The sequence below is a fragment of the Sebastes umbrosus genome, chromosome 1 (assembly GCF_015220745.1).
Source record: "Sebastes umbrosus isolate fSebUmb1 chromosome 1, fSebUmb1.pri, whole genome shotgun sequence".
In the NCBI taxonomy this organism is placed as follows: domain Eukaryota; kingdom Metazoa; phylum Chordata; class Actinopteri; order Perciformes; family Sebastidae; genus Sebastes; species Sebastes umbrosus.
The window spans coordinates 8086143-8107766 of NC_051269.1; the positions used below are offsets into that span (position 1 = coordinate 8086143).

Here is a 21624-nt window from a genome sequence, read left to right on the forward strand (position 1 = left end):
CTCAGAGGTCATCAGTCGCACATCCAAGAGAAGCTCCGTGCTTAGCCATGCATCACAAGCATCCAGTGCAAGTTCTGCTCGTTTGAAGCTGCAGGCAGAGCGGGAAGAGCTGTTAGCACGTGCTGCCTTTCTTAAGAAACATCAAGACATTGAGATGGAAGAAACACGCTTAAAGGCGCGCAAAGAGCAAGTGGAGCTAGATGCCAAGATTGCTGCATCAGACGCCAAAATAAAGGTGTATGCAGATTATGAAGATGGTCAAGATGGCATGAATGAATATTACGAGTCAAGAAGCAAATACAAAGTGGGTTTAAAGGACATGTATGTTAAAGATGAAGATGGTGAGACACAAGTGAGTTTCCCAGCACCTGTAGGCCCAAAGCACCCAGCTCAGACTGCTAATGATCATCACAGAGCTTCGCCTCTTAAAGCAGCCAGGTCAGCAGTACCTCCCCCTCAGAGAGCAGCTAGTTCAACAGTACCTCCAGACCCTTCACAGCAAGCAGGTTCCTCTGATGGCATCTCCAAAATAATGCAGCGCCAGAATGAGATAACAGAAATGCTAGTCAAGCAGCAAAACATGTCACAACTCCCACAGAGAGATGTTCCAACTTTCTCAGGAGATCCACTCAGCTACCGTTCGTTTATAAGGGCATTCGAACAGACTATTGAGAACAAGACTGCTAGTGCACAAGATAGGTTGTTCTACCTGCGGCAGTTCACAAGTGGAGAACCTCTTAACCTTGTTCGTGGTTGTGAACACATGCGGCCAGATGAAGGTTACAGAGAAGCTAGGAGGCTCCTTCAACAACAGTATGGAGATGAACTGTGAATTGCCACAGCCTTGATGAATAAAGCTCTTGAATGGCCTCAGATAAAATCAGAAGACAGGAAAGCATTAAATGCATATGCTTTGTTCCTGATAGGATGTCGAAACACTATGAGTGATGTGGATTACATGGATGAGATGGACAACCCTAGCAATATGAAGACTGTCATCTCAAAACTCCCCTTCAAACTAAAAGAACGGTGGAGAAATCGAGCATATGAAATCCAAACAAAAACAGGAAGAAGAGCCAGGTTTTCCGACCTGGTGGATTTCATCAACTGGCAAGCAAAGGTCAGCAACGACCCACTTTTTGGAGATATTTTGGATGTCAGCGTAGAAGGAAAGGGGAAGCCTAAGATAAACATTAAGACAAGTAACCCCAAGAGCATCAGTTTTGCTACAAGTGTCTCTCCGGCTGGAAGACACAGTGGTGCTCAACAACCACAAGAGAAGAAGTATGGTTCAGCCAAACTATCTGATGTTTTCCAAAAACCCTGCATGTACTGTCATAAAAGCCACACCTTGGAGTTTTGTGAGAAGATAAAAGAACAGACTCCCAAAGACAGAATCAAATTCTTAACATCACAAGGACTCTGTTTTGGATGCCTCACACCAGGTCACATGAGTAAATATTGTCGTAAGAGAATGCAATGCCAGGAGTGTTCAGGAAAACACCCAAGCATTTTGCATGTTGTGAAGGAATTCCCAGTTCTGTCCGAAAAGGATGAAAATGGGAATACAGAAACTACTAACGCGGTCACAAGCGCCTTCGTAGGAACAGAACATGAAAGCAGCAGAGACACTGGGGCAGGTAATGGAGAAAATATCCTTTCCATAGTACCAGTGAAAATAAAGTCCAAAAGAAGTGACAAGGTGATCCAGGTCTATGCGTTTTTAGACCAAGGAAGCACAGCAACCTTCTGTACCGATGAGGTCAGGCAGCGGCTTAACCTCCGAGGAAGGAAAGCGGAACTCTTACTCACTACTATGGCATCAGAAAAGAAGGTGAGCACTCACGTTCTGTCAGATCTGGAAGTATGCAGCCTGGAAGGGAAGAATTACATAGACCTTCCACAGGCGTTCACTCAACCAAGTATACCAGTGAAAAAAGACAACATTCCTCTTCAGAAAGATGTGGATCGATGGCCTTATCTGCATGAAGTTCGCATCTCGCATATCGAAGCAGACGTCGGCTTGCTTATTGGTATTGATGCCTTTAAAGCCATGGAGCCCCAGCAGATAATAAACAGCAGATGTGATGGGCCGTATGCAGTGAAGACTCCTCTTGGATGGGTCATCAACGGTCCACTCAGAAGCACCACTACAGCCAACCTAGAAATGGTGAGTCACTCAGTCAATCGCATTTCAGTATCCAATGTGGAAAACCTGTTGACTCAGCTGTACAATGCAGACTTCCCAGAGAGAGGATACGATGATAAGACTGAGATGTCACAGGAGGACCGTCAGTTCCTTGACTCAGTGAAAGGATCAACACAGCTAGTTGATGGTCACTACTGCATCGGACTACCACTGAAAGACGAAGACTTAAAAATGCCTGATAACAGATCTTTAGCCGAGCAGCGCCTTACAAGCCTCATAATGGGAAAAATCGTCAAGATAATGCCAGACTCGAAAGGAACCGTCCGCAGTGTCTGTGTTCAGACGAAGACAAGCACATTGGAGAGACCCATAACTAAGATATGCCTCTTGGAGGAGGCATTGTGAAGATCAAAAGAGACTGAATAAGTTAAAGACATTTATCTGTTTAGGTTAAAGCAAATATGTATCTTTAAAACCTGAAAAAAGGATTTATAGTTTGTTGTATAAGTATTAGTATTAGTATTGTATAAGTGGACAATGTCTCGAAGCATTTATGTTTGATAATTGATATGCTAACAGCCTAGTCAATTAGGGGCAGGTTATGTTAGAGCCATTTGTTCAGTAGAAATATCTGTGGTTAATTTACATTTTGTTTTATTTGCTTGAGATAAATAACTCTGTAGTTTCACTGCAGTGTGCTCAATAAGGACCAAGTGTGACTGCAGCCAGTCCTGTATTCTGATTGGGCGAAAGCTAAATTGTGCTGCATGTGCTCGTTAAACGATTCAGTTGAAGCCATGGAGCCTGGAGAGCACACTAGTCTTTGACCGTGCTTAATATACCGTGTTTAATATTACTGTTCTTGCTTTTTTACTGCTTATGTTTTTGATATTTTGTTACCATTTTTGTATTTGAAGACTGAAGAAAGATTTTCAGTAAACGGTTGTAATGAAGAACATGGACTACGGAGTTTTATTGAAACACGCGTCAACTACATGCTTGGACTCTATAGCTTAAGTGGGCATCTAAAGAAATAGACGGAGCCACACTTACATTAGTCAAAGACTATGCTCGTTAAGGAAACGAAGCATATGGATGGACCCCTTGTAAAGAGACGTGGATTATGGACATAATTCTTCACGTAACAAGGATATAAGAGCCACGTTGATTTTCATCGCTGTGCACTAAAGGAAAGTGAGTACATGAAGATCTCAGTCTACAATGTCCTTACATTCTGGAGCCATGTTCAATTAAGCCTCAAGTCGTTTTGCAACTAAGCTGCAGTGGTCATTCTTTGAAGTGCACATGTTAAAACTCTTGAAAATGTCTGTGGACATATTGTGGAAGAGTGAGAAGCTGTCGTTTTGAAGAAAACAAGACAGTTTGTGTGCATTAAACCTTGGCAAGAGTGACGCCGTAGATAATGGAAGTTGCAGAAAACGGCCAGAAGAGGGAGTCAAAGCCCACGGCAAAGGCTGTGGAAGAAAAACTGAACAGGCTTAAGAATGAAAGAAAAGGCAAGCTGGCTCATCTCACTCGTAAAAGAAGGGAGATTGAAAATCTCAAGAAAGATAAAGTTAATAATGAAATAATTAAAGATGAAGCATTATTTATCTATTGGAAGTTCTTTAGAGAATTTAAAGAGCTTAATGCAGAAATATGAACTCTTCTAGAAGACGAAGATAAAGAAGAGGAGCAGTGTAACTGGTACATGCCCAAATGTGTGGACTTTGAGAACTTTGTTCAGGAAACAGAGGACTGGATTGAAAAGATTAAGAGACATCCTGAAGAAGAGAACGATGATGGCAATAAATATGAGGATGATGATGACATAAAGCCAAGTGATAGCATCTCAGAGGTCATCAGTCGCACATCCAAGAGAAGCTCTGTGCTTAGCCATGCATCACAAGCATCCAGTGCAAGTTCTGCTCGTTTGAAGCTGCAGGCAGAGCGGGAAGAGCTGTTAGCACGTGCTGCCTTTCTTAAGAAACATCAAGACATTGAGATGGAAGAAACACGCTTAAAGGCGCGCAAAGAGCAAGTGGAGCTAGATGCCAAGATTGCTGCATCAGACGTCAAAATAAAGGTGTATGCAGATTATGAAGATGGTCAAGATGGCATGAATGAATATTACGAGTCAAAAAGCAAGTACAAAGTGGGTTTAAAGGACATGTATGTTAAAGATGAAGATGGTGAGACACAAGTGAGTTTCCCAGCACCTGTAGGCCCAAAGCACCCAGCTCAGACTGCTAATGATCATCACAGAGCTTCGCCTCTTAAAGCAGCCAGGTCAGCAGTACCTCCCCCTCAGAGAGCAGCTAGTTCAACAGTACCTCCAGACCCTTCACAGCAAGCAGGTTCCTCTGATGGCATCTCCAAAATAATGCAGCGCCAGAATGAGATAACAGAAATGCTAGTCAAGCAGCAAAACATGTCACAACTCCCACAGAGAGATGTTCCAACTTTCTCAGGAGATCCACTCAGCTACCGTTCGTTTATAAGGGCATTCGAACAGACTATTGAGAACAAGACTGCTAGTGCACAAGATAGGTTGTTCTACCTGCAGCAGTTCACAAGTGGAGAACCTCTTAACCTTGTTCGTAGTTGTGAACACATGTGGCCAGATGAAGGTTACAGAGAAGCTAGGAGGCTCCTTCAACAACAGTATGGAGATGAACTGCGAATTGCCACAGCCTTGATGAATAAAGCTCTTGAATGGCCTCAGATAAAATCAGAAGACAGGAAAGCATTAAATGCATATGCTTTGTTCCTCATAGGATGTCGAAACACTATGAGTGATGTGGATTACATGGATGAGATGGACAACCCTAGCAATATGAAGATTGTCATCTCAAAACTCCCCTTCAAACTAAAAGAACGGTGGAGAAATCGAGCATATGAAATCCAAACAAAAACAGGAAGAAGAGCCAGGTTTTCTGACCTGGTGGATTTCATCAACTGGCAAGCAAAGGTCAGCAACGACCCACTTTTTGGAGATATTTTGGATGTCAGCGTAGAAGGAAAGGGGAAGCCTAAGATAAACATTAAGACAAGTAACCCCAAGAGCATCAGTTTTGCTACAAGTGTCTCTCCGGCTGGAAGACACAGTGGTGCTCAACAACCACAAGAGAAGAAGTATGGTTCAGCCAAACTATCTGATGTTTTCCAAAAATCCTGCATGTACTGTCATAAAAGCCACACCTTGGAGTTTTGTGAGAAGATAAAAGAACAGACTCCCAAAGACAGAATCAAATTCTTAACATCACAAGGACTCTGTTTTGGATGCCTCACACCAGGTCACATGAGTAAATATTGTCGTAAGAGAATGCAATGCCAGGAGTGTTCAGGAAAACACCCAAGCATTTTGCATGTTGTGAAGGAATTCCCAGTTCTGTCCGAAAAGGATGAAAATGGGAATACAGAAACTACTAACGCGGTCACAAGCGCCTTCGTAGGAACAGAACATGAAAGCAGCAGAGACACTGGGGCAGGTAATGGAGAAAATATCCTTTCCATAGTACCAGTGAAAATAAAGTCCAAAAGAAGTGACAAGGTGATCCAGGTCTATGCGTTTTTAGACCAAGGAAGCACAGCAACCTTCTGTACCGATGAGGTCAGGCAGCAGCTTAACCTCCGAGGAAGGAAAGCGGAACTCTTACTCACTACTATGGCATCAGAAAAGAAGGTGAGCACTCACGTTCTGTCAGATCTGGAAGTATGCAGCCTGGAAGGGAAGAATTACATAGACCTTCCGCAGGCGTTCACTCAACCAAGTATACCAGTGAAAAAAAGACAACATTCCTCTCCAGAAAGATGTGGATCGATGGCCTTATCTGCATGAATTTCGCATCTCGCATATCGAAGCAGAAGTCGGCTTGCTTATTGGTACTGATGCCTTTAAAGCCATGGAGCCCCAGCAGATAATAAACAGCAGATGTGATGGGCCGTATGCAGTGAAGACTCCTCTTGGATGGGTCATCAACGGTCCACTCAGAGGCACCACTACAGCCAACCTAGAAATGGTGAGTCACTCAGTCAATCGCATTTCAGTATCCAATGTGGAAAACCTGTTGACTCAGCTGTACAATGCAGACTTCCCAGAGAGAGGATACGATGATAAGACTGAGATGTCACAGGAGGACCGTCAGTTCCTTGACTCAGTGAAAGGATCAACACAGCTAGTTGATGGTCACTACTGCATCGGACTACCACTGAAAGACGAAGACTTAAAAATGCCTGATAACAGATCTTTAGCCGAGCAGCGCCTTACAAGCCTCATAATGGGAAAAATCGTCAAGATAATGCCAGACTCGAAAGGAACCGTCCGCAGTGTCTGTGTTCAGACGAAGACAAGCACATTGGAGAGACCCATAACTAAGATATGCCTCTTGGAGGAGGCATTGTGAAGATCAAAAGAGACTGAATAAGTTAAAGACATTTATCTGTTTAGGTTAAAGCAAATATGTATCTTTAAAACCTGAAAAAAGGATTTATAGTTTGTTATATAAGTATTAGTATTAGTATTGTATAAGTGGATAATGTCTCTAAGCATTTATGTTTGATAATTGATATGCTAACAGCCTAGTCAATTAGGGGCAGGTTATGTTAGAGCCATTTGTTCAGTAGAAATATCTGTGGTTAATTTACATTTTGTTTTATTTGCTTGAGATAAATAACTCTGTAGTTTCACTGCAGTGTGCTCAATAAGGACCAAGTGTGACTGCAGCCAGTCCTGTATTCTGATTGGGCGAAAGCTAAATTGTGCTGCATGTGCTCTTTAAACGATTCAGTTGAAGCCATGGAGCCTGGAGAGCACACTAGTCTTTGACTGTGCTTAATATACCGTGCTTAATATTACTGTTCTTACCTTTTTACTGCTTATGTTTTTGATATTTTGTTACCATTTTTGTATTTGAAGACTAAAGAAAGATTTTCAGTAAACGGTTGAAATGAAGAACATGGACTACGGAGTTTTATTGAAACACGCGTCAACTACATGCTTGGACTCTATAGCTTAAGTGGGCATCTTTAAGAAATAGACGGAGCCACACTTACAACGTGGCTGATTTGCAGTCTAATAATACTAACTAGAAAATGCATTTCCTGCTGAAAATGCGTGGGAATGCTGACAGCTGAAAGGACCTGCAGGATCTCTGTTCTAGTCAGCTGCTCGATAGCGGTGTTTTAGTTTTAGTCTTTTCAAGTTATATTGAGTGTAGGGAGCCTTCCTTTAGGCCTGTTTTCATTTGGTGTTTCCCCTCTCCCTTTGAATCGCTTGCGATTTTTGTGGTTATCCTTCATGAGTAACTTTAAGATTCCCCTGGGGCCTCATGTATAAACGGTGCGCACGTACTAAAATGTTGCGTACGCTGTGTTTCACGCTCACGCCGGGATGTATAAAAGTCAACGTGACGTGAGAATGTGCGGACCGTGCCGTAAATTCTAGACCAGTCGTGAAAATGTGCGGGCCGTCCTCCAAACTCTGTCATCTGGCAGTGTCAAACTACAAAGTACTGAAACTCGCTAAATGTGTAAAAATATTTTTTCCACTCAACTTACTGAGCTTTATTTATGATGTGGGATCCAAAAAAACCCATATATTTCTTTATTAGTTTGCGCATAATATTTAACATCAGAGAGGCACAACAAAAACACATTTAAACCTATGTCCCAGAGATGACATGCCTTAACCACCGTGTCAAAACCAAAATCACGTGCTGCACAATGTGGCAGACCAACATGCTGTGTCTGTGCTCCAGAGGAGCTACAGATGGATGAACCGGACCCTGGCACACCTAACAATGAGCCAAAAGCAGCAGCTTTACAGCGCCGTTTAGATGCAACACACAGAATGTAAAGCAACGAGGTGAGTTGAGACAAACATTTATTTTTCAACAAGGTCTTTTAATATATAACTTATCCCACCAAGAACCTCATTCATTCTTTTTAATTCATTGCATATATATATATATATATATATATATATATATATATATATATGTTTATATATATATATATATATATATATATATATTCTTCATTGTATTGACAATCTCTCTCTGTGACTCACAGCACAGCGTTAGTGAGGACACGGCCAGACCGCCGCCCCTCAGCAGTCGAGGCTCGGGCGCAGCTGATCGTTCTTCTTTTTGTTCCTTTTCCAGCGTGATTTGCCATCGTTATTTGGACAATAGGTGACAGCATGGAGCGTGTTTGTAGTCATTTGCATAGTTATTAATGGGAGGAGACAAGGCGGACCAAGTGGCACGTGCAGCTGCGCTCAATTTCACGTTCATTGAGATGTATAAAGGAAAGGTACGCAGGAACAGGCGTACGCACAGTTTTATACATGTGGAAATTTCTGTGTTTATGTACTTTTCCAATTTTGTTAGTACGCCATCTTCCAGTGTGAAAGCTGCGCAGTCTTTTATACATGAGGCCCCTGGTCCGCAATTGCGTCCCTCTCCCTGTCCCCCTGATGGTTAACTTAACGGAAAATGTCCTGGGGTCTCATTTATAACCGTTGCGTACGCACAAAACGGGGCCTGAAATGTGCGTACGCCACTTCCCACGCAAGGAGGAGGAGGCGAAAAATGCTGAAATGAGAAGGACCTGTGGAGTCCAGCTGCAGCGTCCCGTCTCACTTCCTGGACTTCCTGTCATCTCTTGGTCAGCCGGTGGAGGCGGGGCGACGACAGGGGGGCGGGGTCAACACCAACAGTTCTGGGGTCTCATTTATAACCGTTGCATACGTACAAAACGGGGCCTGAAATGTGCGTACGCCACTTCCCACGCAATAGTTGTGATCTATAAAAACAAACTTGACGGGAGTATGTGCGCACCGGTACGGAAACTTTGACCCGTGCGTACGTACATTATGGAGGCACCGAGGCAGGGGAAACTGGAGACGCAGATGAATTGAAGCCAGACTGTAGACATTAAATGTCATTATACGTATAATGATGCCTCTCACACATTTAACTTCACTTCATACTTATATCCACTTTATCATAAACATTTAAAACAGCAGTGTTTTTTGTGCTAGTGAGCCATAACTATTACATAAGCACCTTACAAATGTAAAAGATCAACACAAATCTCAAAGCAAATTCCGCTCAATATCTCATCAGCGCTGTCTCACCATCATGTCCCCCCCTCCACCACCGGAGCTCAGAGGAGATCTGAGAGGAGAGGACCGGACTTCCGAGAGTCGCAGTCAGCTGTGGAGCAGCTGATGAAATCATCATCATCGGTTGTAGAAATCCAAGATTATATCAAATAGCATTAAAGAATGGCAGAACAGAGCGCCAATAGTTTTAATAATATCTACTAACAGTGTGCAGATATCACCAAGTACCATATTAGTTTTCATAAAGTTGTTGTGTAAAATCGCTGCAGTAAACATGATGTAACCCTCTGGGAAAACCAGTTGTTTCTAAAACATTTAGAGATATTTCCCTCACTGAAAATTCCTTTTATTTAATAAATAACCACATTCTATATTTTATTCTGAAATTAATTTATCATTGTTTATTTTATTTCCGTTTTTGCTCAGAGTTCTAACTTTAACAAACTTTAACAAATAAGCTCATTGGTTCAAAGTGAAATAACTGTTGCTATTGGTGTAAAACATCCCAAGAGGGAGTGCAATCAGCCCGGTGTTGTTTAACATAATGATAAATGATATATTTGAAAATTTAGATGGATGCATCAAATCAGCGATAGTGGGGCAATATGGTTGAGGGGAAGAAATGTGCCATATGTGATGGAAAATATAAGGAAAGCAATAGGGAAAGTGGAGAAATGGTCATATGAGTGGGGATTCAAAATGTCAACAAATAAAACATGTTATATGATATTTACAAAAAAGAGAAACATTAATACTGAGAATTTAACATTATATGGTCAGTTGATGGAGAGGGTGAATGAATACAAATATCTGGGTCTATGGCTAGACAGTAAATATACATGGCATGTTCATATAAAACATCTGGAAACAAAATGCAAAAAAGTAATAACTTTACTACGAGCTGTGGCTGGATGTAACTGGGGGGCAGATAAACAGTCATTGATTGACATATATAGGGCGATCATGAGATCAACAATAGATTATGGTTGTATAGTTTATGAAGCAGCAACAAAGACATCATTACAAAAAGTGGATAGAGTACAGTGTAGAGCATTACGGTTATGTATCGGAGCTATCAAATCAACACCCATTAATGCAGTATTAACTGAAGCAGGAGAGACTACACTGGAATTAAGAAGAGAGAAATTAGCTCTAGCATACTGGGTCAGGTTAAAAGGAAGTGGAGAAGAAAATCCTACAAAGGTAACATTACAAAACTGTTGGGAATACTCTAAGTTTCAAGGATATGGATTTGGATGGATAATGGAAGAAAAAGTGCGGACATATGGATTAGAGGCCTTAGAGTTCACCAGGTCCACACCAGTAAGCAGCGTACCCCCCTGGCTGCTCCCAGAAGTTAAAATAGACATGAGTATCATTGAAAAGAAAAGGGAATGGCAAGTAAATGAAGTGGGAGTTAAAACAAGTGTGTACCTAAGGAACAGCTATAATAATTATCTCAAAATATATACAGATGGATCCAAAAATAAACAGGAGTGTGTGGGAGTTGGTATATATATTCCAGAATTTAAAATATCTATTTCCAAAAGACTTTCAGACCAGGTATCAGTGTACACAGCAGAAATAGTGGCAATCATCATTGCAATGCAGTGGGTGGAGGAGGTCAGACCTGACAGAGTGGTGATATGCACGGATTCAAAAGCTGTTTTGGAAAGTATACATTCAACAAAAGCTGTAAGGCAAGATCTAATCATTGAATTGTACTATAGCTTGCTAAGACTACACAGAGGGGGTATAGATGTATTATTCTGTTGGGTTCCAGCACACGAGGGGGTGAAAGGAAATGAGTTTGCAGATAAACTAGCAAAAAGTTCACTGCAAAAAAGACATTACAGTACCAGTTTTACTTGGGAAAGGAGAAGGAAAAGCTGTGATTAAAAGGAAAGGAGTGGAGATATGGCAGAAAAGATGGGAGGAGGACCAGAAAGGAAGGAGATATTTCAAAATACAAAAGTCGGTCATAACAAAGACGTATAAAGAAAGGAACAGAAGGGAAGAAATCATCATAACAAGACTCTTAATGGCACGTTGGCTTTAACGGGGAAAAGGAACAGTGACAAGTGTGGGGGTTGTGGTGATAAAGAAAATGTGGAGCAGCATATCCTAATTCATTGTAAAAAGTATGAGGCTGAAAGAAAAAGACTACAGGACCAAGTCAGAGAGGAGGGACGGGACTGGGATCTGATGGGGATACTGGGAACAGAGGGTGAGGGGGCTGAAGGCACCAGGAAGGCATTATTAATGTTCTTAAGAGACACAGGATTGGTGGATAGAAGTTAAGAGTAGGAGTAAAGAGCAAATGACATGATGTTACACACTCTTGTACAGTAGGTGGCGGTATGCACCTTAAAGTTGGTTGCGATCCGCCAGAAACCGAGAGAAGAAGAAGAAGAAGAAACATCCCAAGTCCCGCCTCCTCACTCAGGTGAGAGACGCAGTGGAGTGTGGGAAACACGGAGATTGATGAGAGAGCAGCGGAGAAGCTGGATTTACAGAGTGATATTATTACTACTTATACTTGATATACTACTGAACAGAGAGAAGTAAAACTATATCTGAGCCAGTAAGAGCTCCGTCACCTATTGAAGCGACCTGAGAACATCTGAGAGCATCGTTTTATTCTTTTCTTCTCTCGGTGCGTTCCAAACATTAAAGCAGCCGCCGCACATGGCATCACGAGTCAAATGCTCTGAGCTGGCATAGTGAAATGTTTTGCCACTGAGCTGTATTCTAAAATGATATTTTGTATTTCTTTGGTGATAGAGGCAGAAAGAGATATGTGTGTGTAATATGTGTGTGTTATTTACATTGTGTGGACAGAGAGGGATTATGTAGCTGAAGTTCATGGGTTATGAGATTAGCTTGATTCTGTTCATCCCTGTGCTGCTTGTGTGCATCAACGCAAGGTGTCAGTGTTGTGACAGGGAAAGTATTCACATTGCCTTACTCACAATATTCACATATAGTGAGTATTTAATGTTTAAACTGTAGGTTGTTTGCATAATAATCTACAACTCAAATGGGTTCACATATTAAATAGTCATTTAATAGTGTTGTTTACACTTTACTATTGAGTGGTTTATAATAATAGTGAGGTTGACATATTTCATATGTTAATATTACGATGCAAGTTAATATTGTGATGCAACAGTTATCCTACATTCATGGGTTAAGCATTGAAAAGTTGTATTATATGTTGATATTGATCAAATTAAACTGTACAGTTAAGAGCTTGGATAGATTTGCATATATTGCTATATAAGCCGTGTTATTTTACACAGGCTAGGTTTTCTGGATACCCTTGAACTCCGGATTTGGATTGGAATCTATTGGATACTTATTCATCAGGTGGGTTACAATGACATGACTTATTAATTTATTTATGGTTTATTAGATAGGGACAGATACAGTATACATATAGACAAAATGAAAATGGCTATCCGATGCAACTATCAGACTGTCTCCAGTGCGCCACCGCGCTGCGCCACTCTGCCTCCTCCAGTCATCTCCAAACAGCACATCTTCACCAGTATGGATTGTGTAAATTAACAAAGTGTGTAAATGAAGCCAGTGACAGCTCTCACACAATCGTTACACTCCATATCGGCATTATCATTATCAGTCCTAATCATAATGCAGGACAAGTTCACTATAAAAACTTAAATAATAAATAAATAAATATAAATAGTGTACACCTGTCAAACTTCCTTTTTTCTAATGATATCCAGGTGGGGGATATTACTGATTGTCTTGATCACTTTAAGTGAATGGATCAGTCTGATTGCTGTAAACATATAAACACAGCGGTGAGACTCGGAACATGCTGCATGGTGCTGGTGGATATACCGTCACTGTGAAGACTACGTGACGTGAATGAGAGAATCAGGAGGGAACAAGTGTTCAGAGACCTCCTCACCTACAAACACCTCCATCTCTGTGTCAGAAAAACTCTTTTTCTCTGTCTTCCTCTCGGGAGTTGCCGTGATTCACCGTAAAGAACTACTGATCAACAGGCTCATTCACATGCAGAAACATTCATGAGGTGCTTTGCATCGACCATTTATGGTTGAAAGTGGGCGTGTAGTGGGCGGAATATGAGGCGGATTCACGTGCGCACATTTCCAGGTGGACTGTGATTTATAAAGGGAACATTGCGTGCAGGTGTGCATACGCACAGTTTTATAAGTCTGATTTTTTTTGGCGCACGCCATTTTTAGACTTTTGTGCACATGTACATTTTTAGTATGGATCCTACGCACTGTTTTATAAAAGAGACCCCTGGAAATTTTCTTCCAGGACATTTCTGTTTTTCTTCAGATGTTTTTTCTTAGAGTGTGGTGGCTGATCAGCGCAAGACCTACGAAAAATATGAAAATGTTTCTAAAAATGTCCCGTGGTACAGTCCATCTATCCCCTCATTCACAAACGTTCAGGGGAACCACCCTATGTGTTCCCTGACAATGCAACATTATTTTTCATACTGCCTGCCTGAATATACCTGTATTCTCCCTCCGTCTGAAACCCTGCGCAAAACCAAGCAAACCAACAACGTGCGCACTTTAATCGCGTCCAAAACATTCAAATTTGTGGATCCCAAAGTGTAAACAATGTGCTGGAGTATGGCAATGGAATATTTAATTGGATTTCTTTTGGTCAAACTTTGCCTCCAGCAACCCGCTTCCTCAGTTCTTGTATCATGCCGTAACCCGGCCAGCGTTTGCTGTTATACAATAGTATATACATGTTTTTAAAGTGCTATTGCATATCAAAAAAATAAAACAAAATAATGAATCCTACTGGAGTTGGCAGCTTGCCGTGGTGGAGAAGCTTGTGTGTCTCTTTAACCCTGTATTTCAACAGGAGACTGATCTAAGTTTCCTTATAAATTCAACCAAGTCAGCTTGGTCACAGGTTAGAGACCGGACAAATATCAGCTCCTTTGCTCAGATTTGAAGGCCATTGCAAAAATAAAACATTGTCATATGAACCTGAAGTGCTTACTCCAACTAAAAAGCTCTCATGTCATCTGTGACTAGAAGATACCGGCAATCTCTGAACTTCACCCAGCGTTATCTCTGTCAGTTTTACTGCTAGCAATACAACCCAAAGTTCAGCATCACTTTAACTGTGATTAGAGGTTACTGGCGACCAATAAAAGTATCCAGCGTTACCTCTGTCAGTTTTACTGCTTTACTGGTTGTCATTCTACCATGAAGGCATGGGGTGAAGTTTGACCCTGAAGTGACCATGCTCCTTTTATTTGGTTTTCATGTTTTTCTCAGGTTAAAAGCTTTTAAAAGTACCCTTAAAAAAATGAGGAGGTGAAAAAATAATTTCTGTGATCTTCTGACATCTGATCTCATTCAGCTTGAACGCACCTTGGAAATCATCAAGAGTCGTAAAATCAGTTTTCTGCAACGTTTTGGAAAACCTATTTTGCTGGCCATTTTGGAAAATGGCAGGGGCCTGAATTGGCAGCGCCCCGATATCTATATCTTTTCGTGACATATAACCTACATCTGTGCCAAATTTGTTGCTTTTATCGCAAAATGCACAATTGTTACGAATATTTCAGCTTAGCTGCCCCGCTGTTACATGAGATTTAGATTTATTTTTCATTTCTTTTCTGTAAATCTTTTAATCTGGAAAGAACTTTGTACTTAAGTTTGACAAGTGTTATATACATTATTATTATTATTACTACACTAGTTGCTTAGGTTACTTATCTCTACTTTCTTATTTAAAACGAAAAATTAAGCAGTAAAACAATGGCTTATGAGATTTCTTAAAAACAATCTCTGCAGCCTCAGGAGTGTGTGTAATGTGTCACTAGCCTGTCTGTAAACGGCTGCCCGTACAGCGGTCCGTCGCCCACACCGGGTTCCTGTCCCGGGTGAGGAAGACTTTATGAGAAATGTGGAGCCATCACCAAAGCCTGAGGAGCCAAGAAATATTTTACAGCTGAAAACTGAAATGTTTTCAAATGTGGAGCAGGTTTGAACCGAGGCTCCGTTTGTAAATGACGAAACATACTGTGCGTTCCAAAACCCATTCTACCATACTACTTAGTATGACAGAAAAAAGATTTCTTATGTCCCAATACATAGTATGTCAAATGCAGTGTGCCAAAAATACCAGGATGTCCTTTCTGGTCACATTTTACAGTATGAAAGCCAGCATGCTTTTCTGGCTGTTCTGACCCACAATCCTCTGCACAGCAGATTATTGTATTCATACTGCATGCAACAGTACGTACTTTGTAAGGGCAGCTGCAGTGTACTAGAAGTAAAAAGGAAAAGTATGTGATTTGGGACGTAGTCAGTCGTGCTGCTCCTCGTCCTGGAATGATTCATAGCTTGATAACTCCTCCCTCCTCTTCCTGCTCTCAAACACAGCAGCTACACTCGGTCCTCTTATTTCCTTGTTCCCTCCCCTTCAGATCGACAGTTTGAAGGTGGGTGTAACCAACATAACACATGATGATTACATCAGAGCTCAAACTACTGTCGGTTCTCAGGAAGTGAAACTCAGACAGTCGTTGCTACTGAGAGGTGAAATGGCGCAGAAAGGAGTTCAGCTGGACCAGGAAGCAATCTCTTGTTCGATCTGTCTGGATCTACTGAAGGATCCGGTGACTACTACCTGTGGACACAGCTACTGCATGACCTGTATTAAAAGCTTCTGGGATGGAGAGGATGAGAAGAAGATCTACAGCTGCCCTCAGTGTAGGCAGACCTTCACACTGAGGCCTGTCCTGCTGAAAAACACCATGTTAGCAGTTTTAGTGGAAGAACTGAAGAAGACTGGACTCCAAGCTGCTCCTGCTGATCACTGCTATGCTGGACCTGAAGATGTGGCCTGTGATGTCTGCACTGGGAGGAAACTGAAAGCCTTCAAGTCCTGTCTGGTGTGTCTGGCCTCTTACTGTGAGAAACACCTCCAGCCTCATTATGACTCAGCTCCGTTAAAGAAACACAAGCTGGTGGAGCCCTCCAAGAAGCTCCAGGAGAACATCTGCTCTCGTCACGACGAGGTGATGAAGATGTTCTGTCGTACTGATCAGCAGTGTATCTGTTATCTCTGCTCTGTGGATGAACATAAAGGCCACGACACCGTCTCAGCTGCAGCAGAAAGGACCGAGAGGCAGAGAGAGCTGGAGGTGAGTCGACTCAACATCCAGCAGAGGATCCAGGACAGAGAGAAAGATGTGAAGCTGCTCCAACAGGAGGTGGAGGCTGTCAATCGCTCTGCTGATAAAGCAGTGGAGGACAGTGAGAAGATCTTCACCGAGCTGATCCGTCTCATGGAGAAAAGAAGCTGTGATGTGAAGCAGCAGGTCAGATCCCAGCAGGAAAGTGAAGTGAGTCGAGTCAAGAGCTTCAGGAGAAGCTGGAGCAGGAGATCACTGAGCTGAAGAGGAGAGACGCTGAGATGAAGCTGCTGTCACACACAGAGGATCACAACCAGTTTCTTCTTAACTACCCCTCACTGTCACCACTCACTGAATCTACATCCAGCATCAATATCCGTCCTCTGAGCTACTTTGAGGACGTGACGGCGGCTGTGTCAGAAGTCAGAGATAAACTACAGGACGTTCTGAGAGAGAAATGGACAAACGTCTCACAGACAGTGACTGAAGTGGATGTTTTACTGTCACAACCAGAGCCCAAGACCAGAGCTGGGTTCTTACAATATTCACGAGAAATCACACTGGATCCAAACACAGCACACACACTGCTGTTATTATCTGAGGGGAACAGAAAAGCAACATTAATGAAACAACATCAGTCTTATTCTAGTCACCCAGACAGATTCACTGCATGTTATCAGGTCCTGAGTAGAGAGAGTCTGACTGGACGTTGTTACTGGGAGGTGGAGAGGAGAGGGAGTAGAGTTGATGTAGCAGTCTCATACAAGAGTATCAGCAGAGCAGGGGGGTTGAATGAATGTTACTTTGGATTCAATGATAAATCTTGGGCTTTAGTTTGTTACCAAAACAGTTATATATTTTTGTACAACAAAGTCCAAACCCCCGTCTCAGGTCCTCCGTCCTCCAGAGTAGGAGTGTACCTGGATCACAGTGCAGGTATTCTGTCCTTCTACAGCGTCTCTGAAACCATGACTCTCCTCCACAGAGTCCAGACCACATTCACTGAGCCTCTCTATGCTGGACTTAGGCTTTATTATTGTGATGTCACTGCTGAGTTGTGTAAACTGAAATAGACAGAAGTCATTTAAGGGTTAAATTCAGTGTTTTAACTCTTAAACTTCTCTGGTGTCCATCATTGTTGCTGCAGAGCTGATTTGTGTCTGGACCGCAGAGGACCAGCCCTACAAACACTAAAGTGTGTCACTGCCTGACTGACTGAGTGATGAAGTTACAGGATTCATCAGCGACTGTTGCAGGTTCCTCATTGGTTGTTGCTCTTTCTAAATGAAAAGCTGGAGAACAGTTCAGTGTTTATGTTTTCTGGGGATTGTGTCAGCGGTTCATTGAATCATTACATCGTGCTGTTGTTGTGCATGTGCTATTGTTTATAGTAGTTTAAGTGACGTTACGTTGTGCTTCGTATTGTGTTACCACCGTGCATTCACACCAAGCAGGAAGCACATTAGCAAGCCACACGTCGCTACTGCGGTATGAACCCAAAATAAACACACTGTGCTGTGATTTAATATCAATAAACGGATCAAAATGATGCCGAAATAACGACATTATGATGTTGATTTGTAAAAAGACTGAATTCATGCTTTGTCGGGTCTGTCCGCAACACAGCAAGCAAACAACTTTTAAAATGCTTGTTTTCTGAACGGAGTCCGGATCGATCAGTGCCAGGCTATGCTAACATTGTAGCTGCTCCATCAACACTCCATCTAGGAATAAACACGCAGCAACAACATCAGTGATGACATCAACTTTGTAAGTATGTATATATTGTTACACACCACTTATATGATGAATGCTTTTGATACACATGCTTTAATAAAAAGCTGAAATACTTTTAACCTGCAGACTGTATGTCATGATGATACATTTACACCTTGTATAAAATGTATAATATACTGACTAGTACATGTCACCATTTACTATTACTGAATGCAATTTGCTTCATTATAAGTTGTCTTTCAATCAAACATTAAGATATAAGTGGAAAAACCTGTTCACAAAACATGATAGACATGACCACTGATTATTTGTGTAACAATTTAGCCACAAATTCACATCCTGACCAGATACGGTCCAGACAGATACTCGCTTTAGACTGAGTCTTGTTCTTTTCATGTCTTCACTGCACAGAGATCAGCTGTCAATCAAACATTATGGGCTCTACTTTGTAAACTTCTCTGTGCTCTAAATGTCTGATGAATATATGTATATATATATATATGTGTGTGTGTTGTTGTTTCTCTTCCACTGCACGGGTCTTAAAGGAAGGTCTAGTGATTTATTTCTTATCATAGATATTCTGTTCTCACCACTTTTTGTAAAGATATCTAGAATCACATTTATTCGTTGGGCAGACTAAATGTTGTCGTCCAGATCGACGTACAAACGAGATCCTAAGATGTTTAATGAAACTGTAATTATCATGATCATAATCAATAAGGAAATCATTATTCTCTGTTACATCGCTGAGATTCTGCTCAAACAAACTGATGGTGTGGATGAAAATGAATCTGTACGTGAAATCATTGAACAAGAGTCATTTAACAGACTTTACTGATGGGATGTGTGAACAAACTGAAGGTTTCTATAATCAATAAACAAGAATGAACTAAGTCTTTTCTTGTCTTTTTTCCAGGGTATCATACAAAGCTGATGGAGTAAATGTGACTAGGAGAGAATAACTGAGGCCGTTTTCCTCCTGAAACACCACAAAGTCCAGTGTTCATGTTTAGAGTCAGTCAGTCTCTGTTTAAAAACAATCTAAAAAAAGATTAAAACTAAAAGGTAACATCACTTATTAGTTGTGACATGAGGATTTTGTTATCATAGTTATTGAACACAATCACAAGTTCATATATTGAATACAAATTCCAACTTCTTTCCCCACATACTGATAGAAGAACGGTCTTTTTCTCCACTTCAGCTCGTATTATTCCTCTGACGATACGCTCAACACTTGTTTCTAGACCGTGTTCAGAACGTTTTATTTTCACTGGGCTTGTTGTCTCCTCTGTATAACCACAGCTGTGGTGCTTTGGTGATTCTCTGAGCAACCTGGAGAGCACACAAACGGGACTATTGTTTGTTCTTTATTCAAACCGTATCATGCAGCTTTAAACACAACAACTGTTGTGGATTTATGGCTTTTTAAACTGTTTTGGATACATGAATGAAACCGTCTTGCCACATGGACTCTACATCTCTTTCTTTACATATTTACATCTCTTTCTTTATGTGCATTTATTTTGTTCGTTGCAATACATGAGATTGATTTAAAGTGTGTATTGATCAAATCTCTTGGATTTTTGTGTAAGATGCATTACAAGAGCCACAATGAGGTGGATCACCAGACGGCACTGATTACTTCCAGAGTGAAGACAGGTGGAGCTACAGCTGACACAGATGACGGCCTGATTACTGAAGGATGCAATCATCCAATAGGATGCTTCGTGTGTGTGTGTGTGTGTGTGTGTGTGTGTGTGTGTGTGTGTGTGTGTGTGTGTGGCAAAGCTGTATATAAAGTTGTTTCTGACACTAGCGTCTGTTTGACGTTGGTGTCGGCAGAGATGTTGGTTTTTGATTCAGTTTAACGCTCTTTGACTAAAGACAACAACATAGAAAGAGTCAAGTCTATGTAGTGTTCTCCTTTTCCAGTTTGTTCAGAGCACCAAAGCCTCAAACACATATCTGTTGGGGTGAAAGAGCTTCTTCGTTTCATTATCTGAGCAAAGAAAAAAGCCCATGCTTAAAATGCTGTTAGATAACTGGAAGTTTGGGGAATTTCTTCCTACTACTTTTCCTTTTTAACAAATCTACAATAATAGAGAGAATCCTGTAGTTCAGGCTTTTTTTCTCCATAAAACACCAGACTTTGAGAAAACTTAATAACACTTTTTTACCATGATGACTACTGTGGGTTGTCAGGCTGATGACGACTGAAAATGGTGGACACATTTGAGCTTCAGATGTCCTACAGAACCTCTGTCTTTCCTTGAATCTAAACTTGTTAATACAATATATTGTATTACCCCAAGTGATGCTGTACAGGTCTTGACCAGGGAGGTTTTATAGAGGAAACTTGATAACAAAAAAAGAACTCACATCTGTGTCTTTAATTATTAGGGTGTCTTTAGGGTGTCTGGGTAGTGTGTAGGTCTCGGTAGTGTGTAGGTCTTGGTAGTGTGTAGGCCTTGGTAGTGTGTAGGTCTTGGTAGTGTGTAGGTCTTGGTAGTGTGTAGGCCTTGGTAGTGTGTAGGTCTTGGTAGTGTGTAGGTCTGGGTAGTGTGTAGGTCTTGATAGTGTGTATGTCTTGGTAGTGTGTAGGTCTGGGTAGTGTGTAGGTCTGGGTAGTGTGTAGGTCTTGGTAGTGTGTAGGTCTTGGTAGTGTGTAGGTCTTGGTTGACCCTCACCTTTTACCATCTTAGGTTTATGGCATTTCACAATCTTCCTGTTTTTGATCCTGGAATGAATGAAAGGTCACTATCCATCTCTCTCTCTCCCTCTCTCTCTCTCTCTCTCTCTCTCTCTCTCTCTCTCTCTCTCTCTCTCTCAGTGCTGAACATGTACATGATGACAATGAATACAAAGCAAGCAACAATAAGAACAGAGTAAAAACAATAAACACTAGAATGGCACTCGGAGAGTGCAGACCTCCGCCAAGGTGCCTGATTTTAAAAACAGATCACAGCTCACAGCTGGCGGTACCGTGAGGTGGTCGGCTTGTTATTAACACGGTGTGTTTCCGTGTAACGTATCGGCGGATGCCTCTCTCATTCAGCAGCCTTGTTATGTCTGTATAACGTTACACTACGTCGTCTCTCATCCCGTCATCTACCGCTTTTTTTCTTTCTCACCGCGGACGGCCAGCAGCTCCCGTCGCACCTCGATGTCTCGCCACACATCCACACACGTATCTCTCTGCTCTCAGAAGGAAGAAGGCGGGGTCACGCGTCATCAACGTGTCATCAGCTACACTGTGCATGTGTTATACCCTGTGGTCTTAATGCTCAGGCTGATTGGAATTCTTATAAGAAAATCCTGAATCTGGATCATGATCCGGATCGCCACCAAAATCTAATGGATTGTTCATTGTGCTACACTCCACCCCTCCAAAACAATTCATTCAAATCCATCACAAACTTTTGGAGTAATCCTGCT

General features: G+C 41.7%; 2 protein-coding genes across 3 annotated transcripts in view; one reads left to right on the forward strand and one right to left on the reverse strand.

The window, feature by feature from the left end:
* The window catches only part of LOC119486943 (ral GTPase-activating protein subunit beta-like), a 592951-nt gene that overhangs the window by 244481 nt on the left and 326846 nt on the right, over window positions 1-21624 (reverse strand). The window lies entirely within an intron of this gene.
* LOC119487132 (tripartite motif-containing protein 16-like) lies at window positions 15816-17844 on the forward strand. The gene is given in 2 exon segments (XM_037767797.1): window positions 15816-16672; window positions 16675-17844. Coding segments are annotated over 2 exon segments (1665 nt in total). The 5' UTR covers window positions 15816-15855; the 3' UTR covers window positions 17523-17844.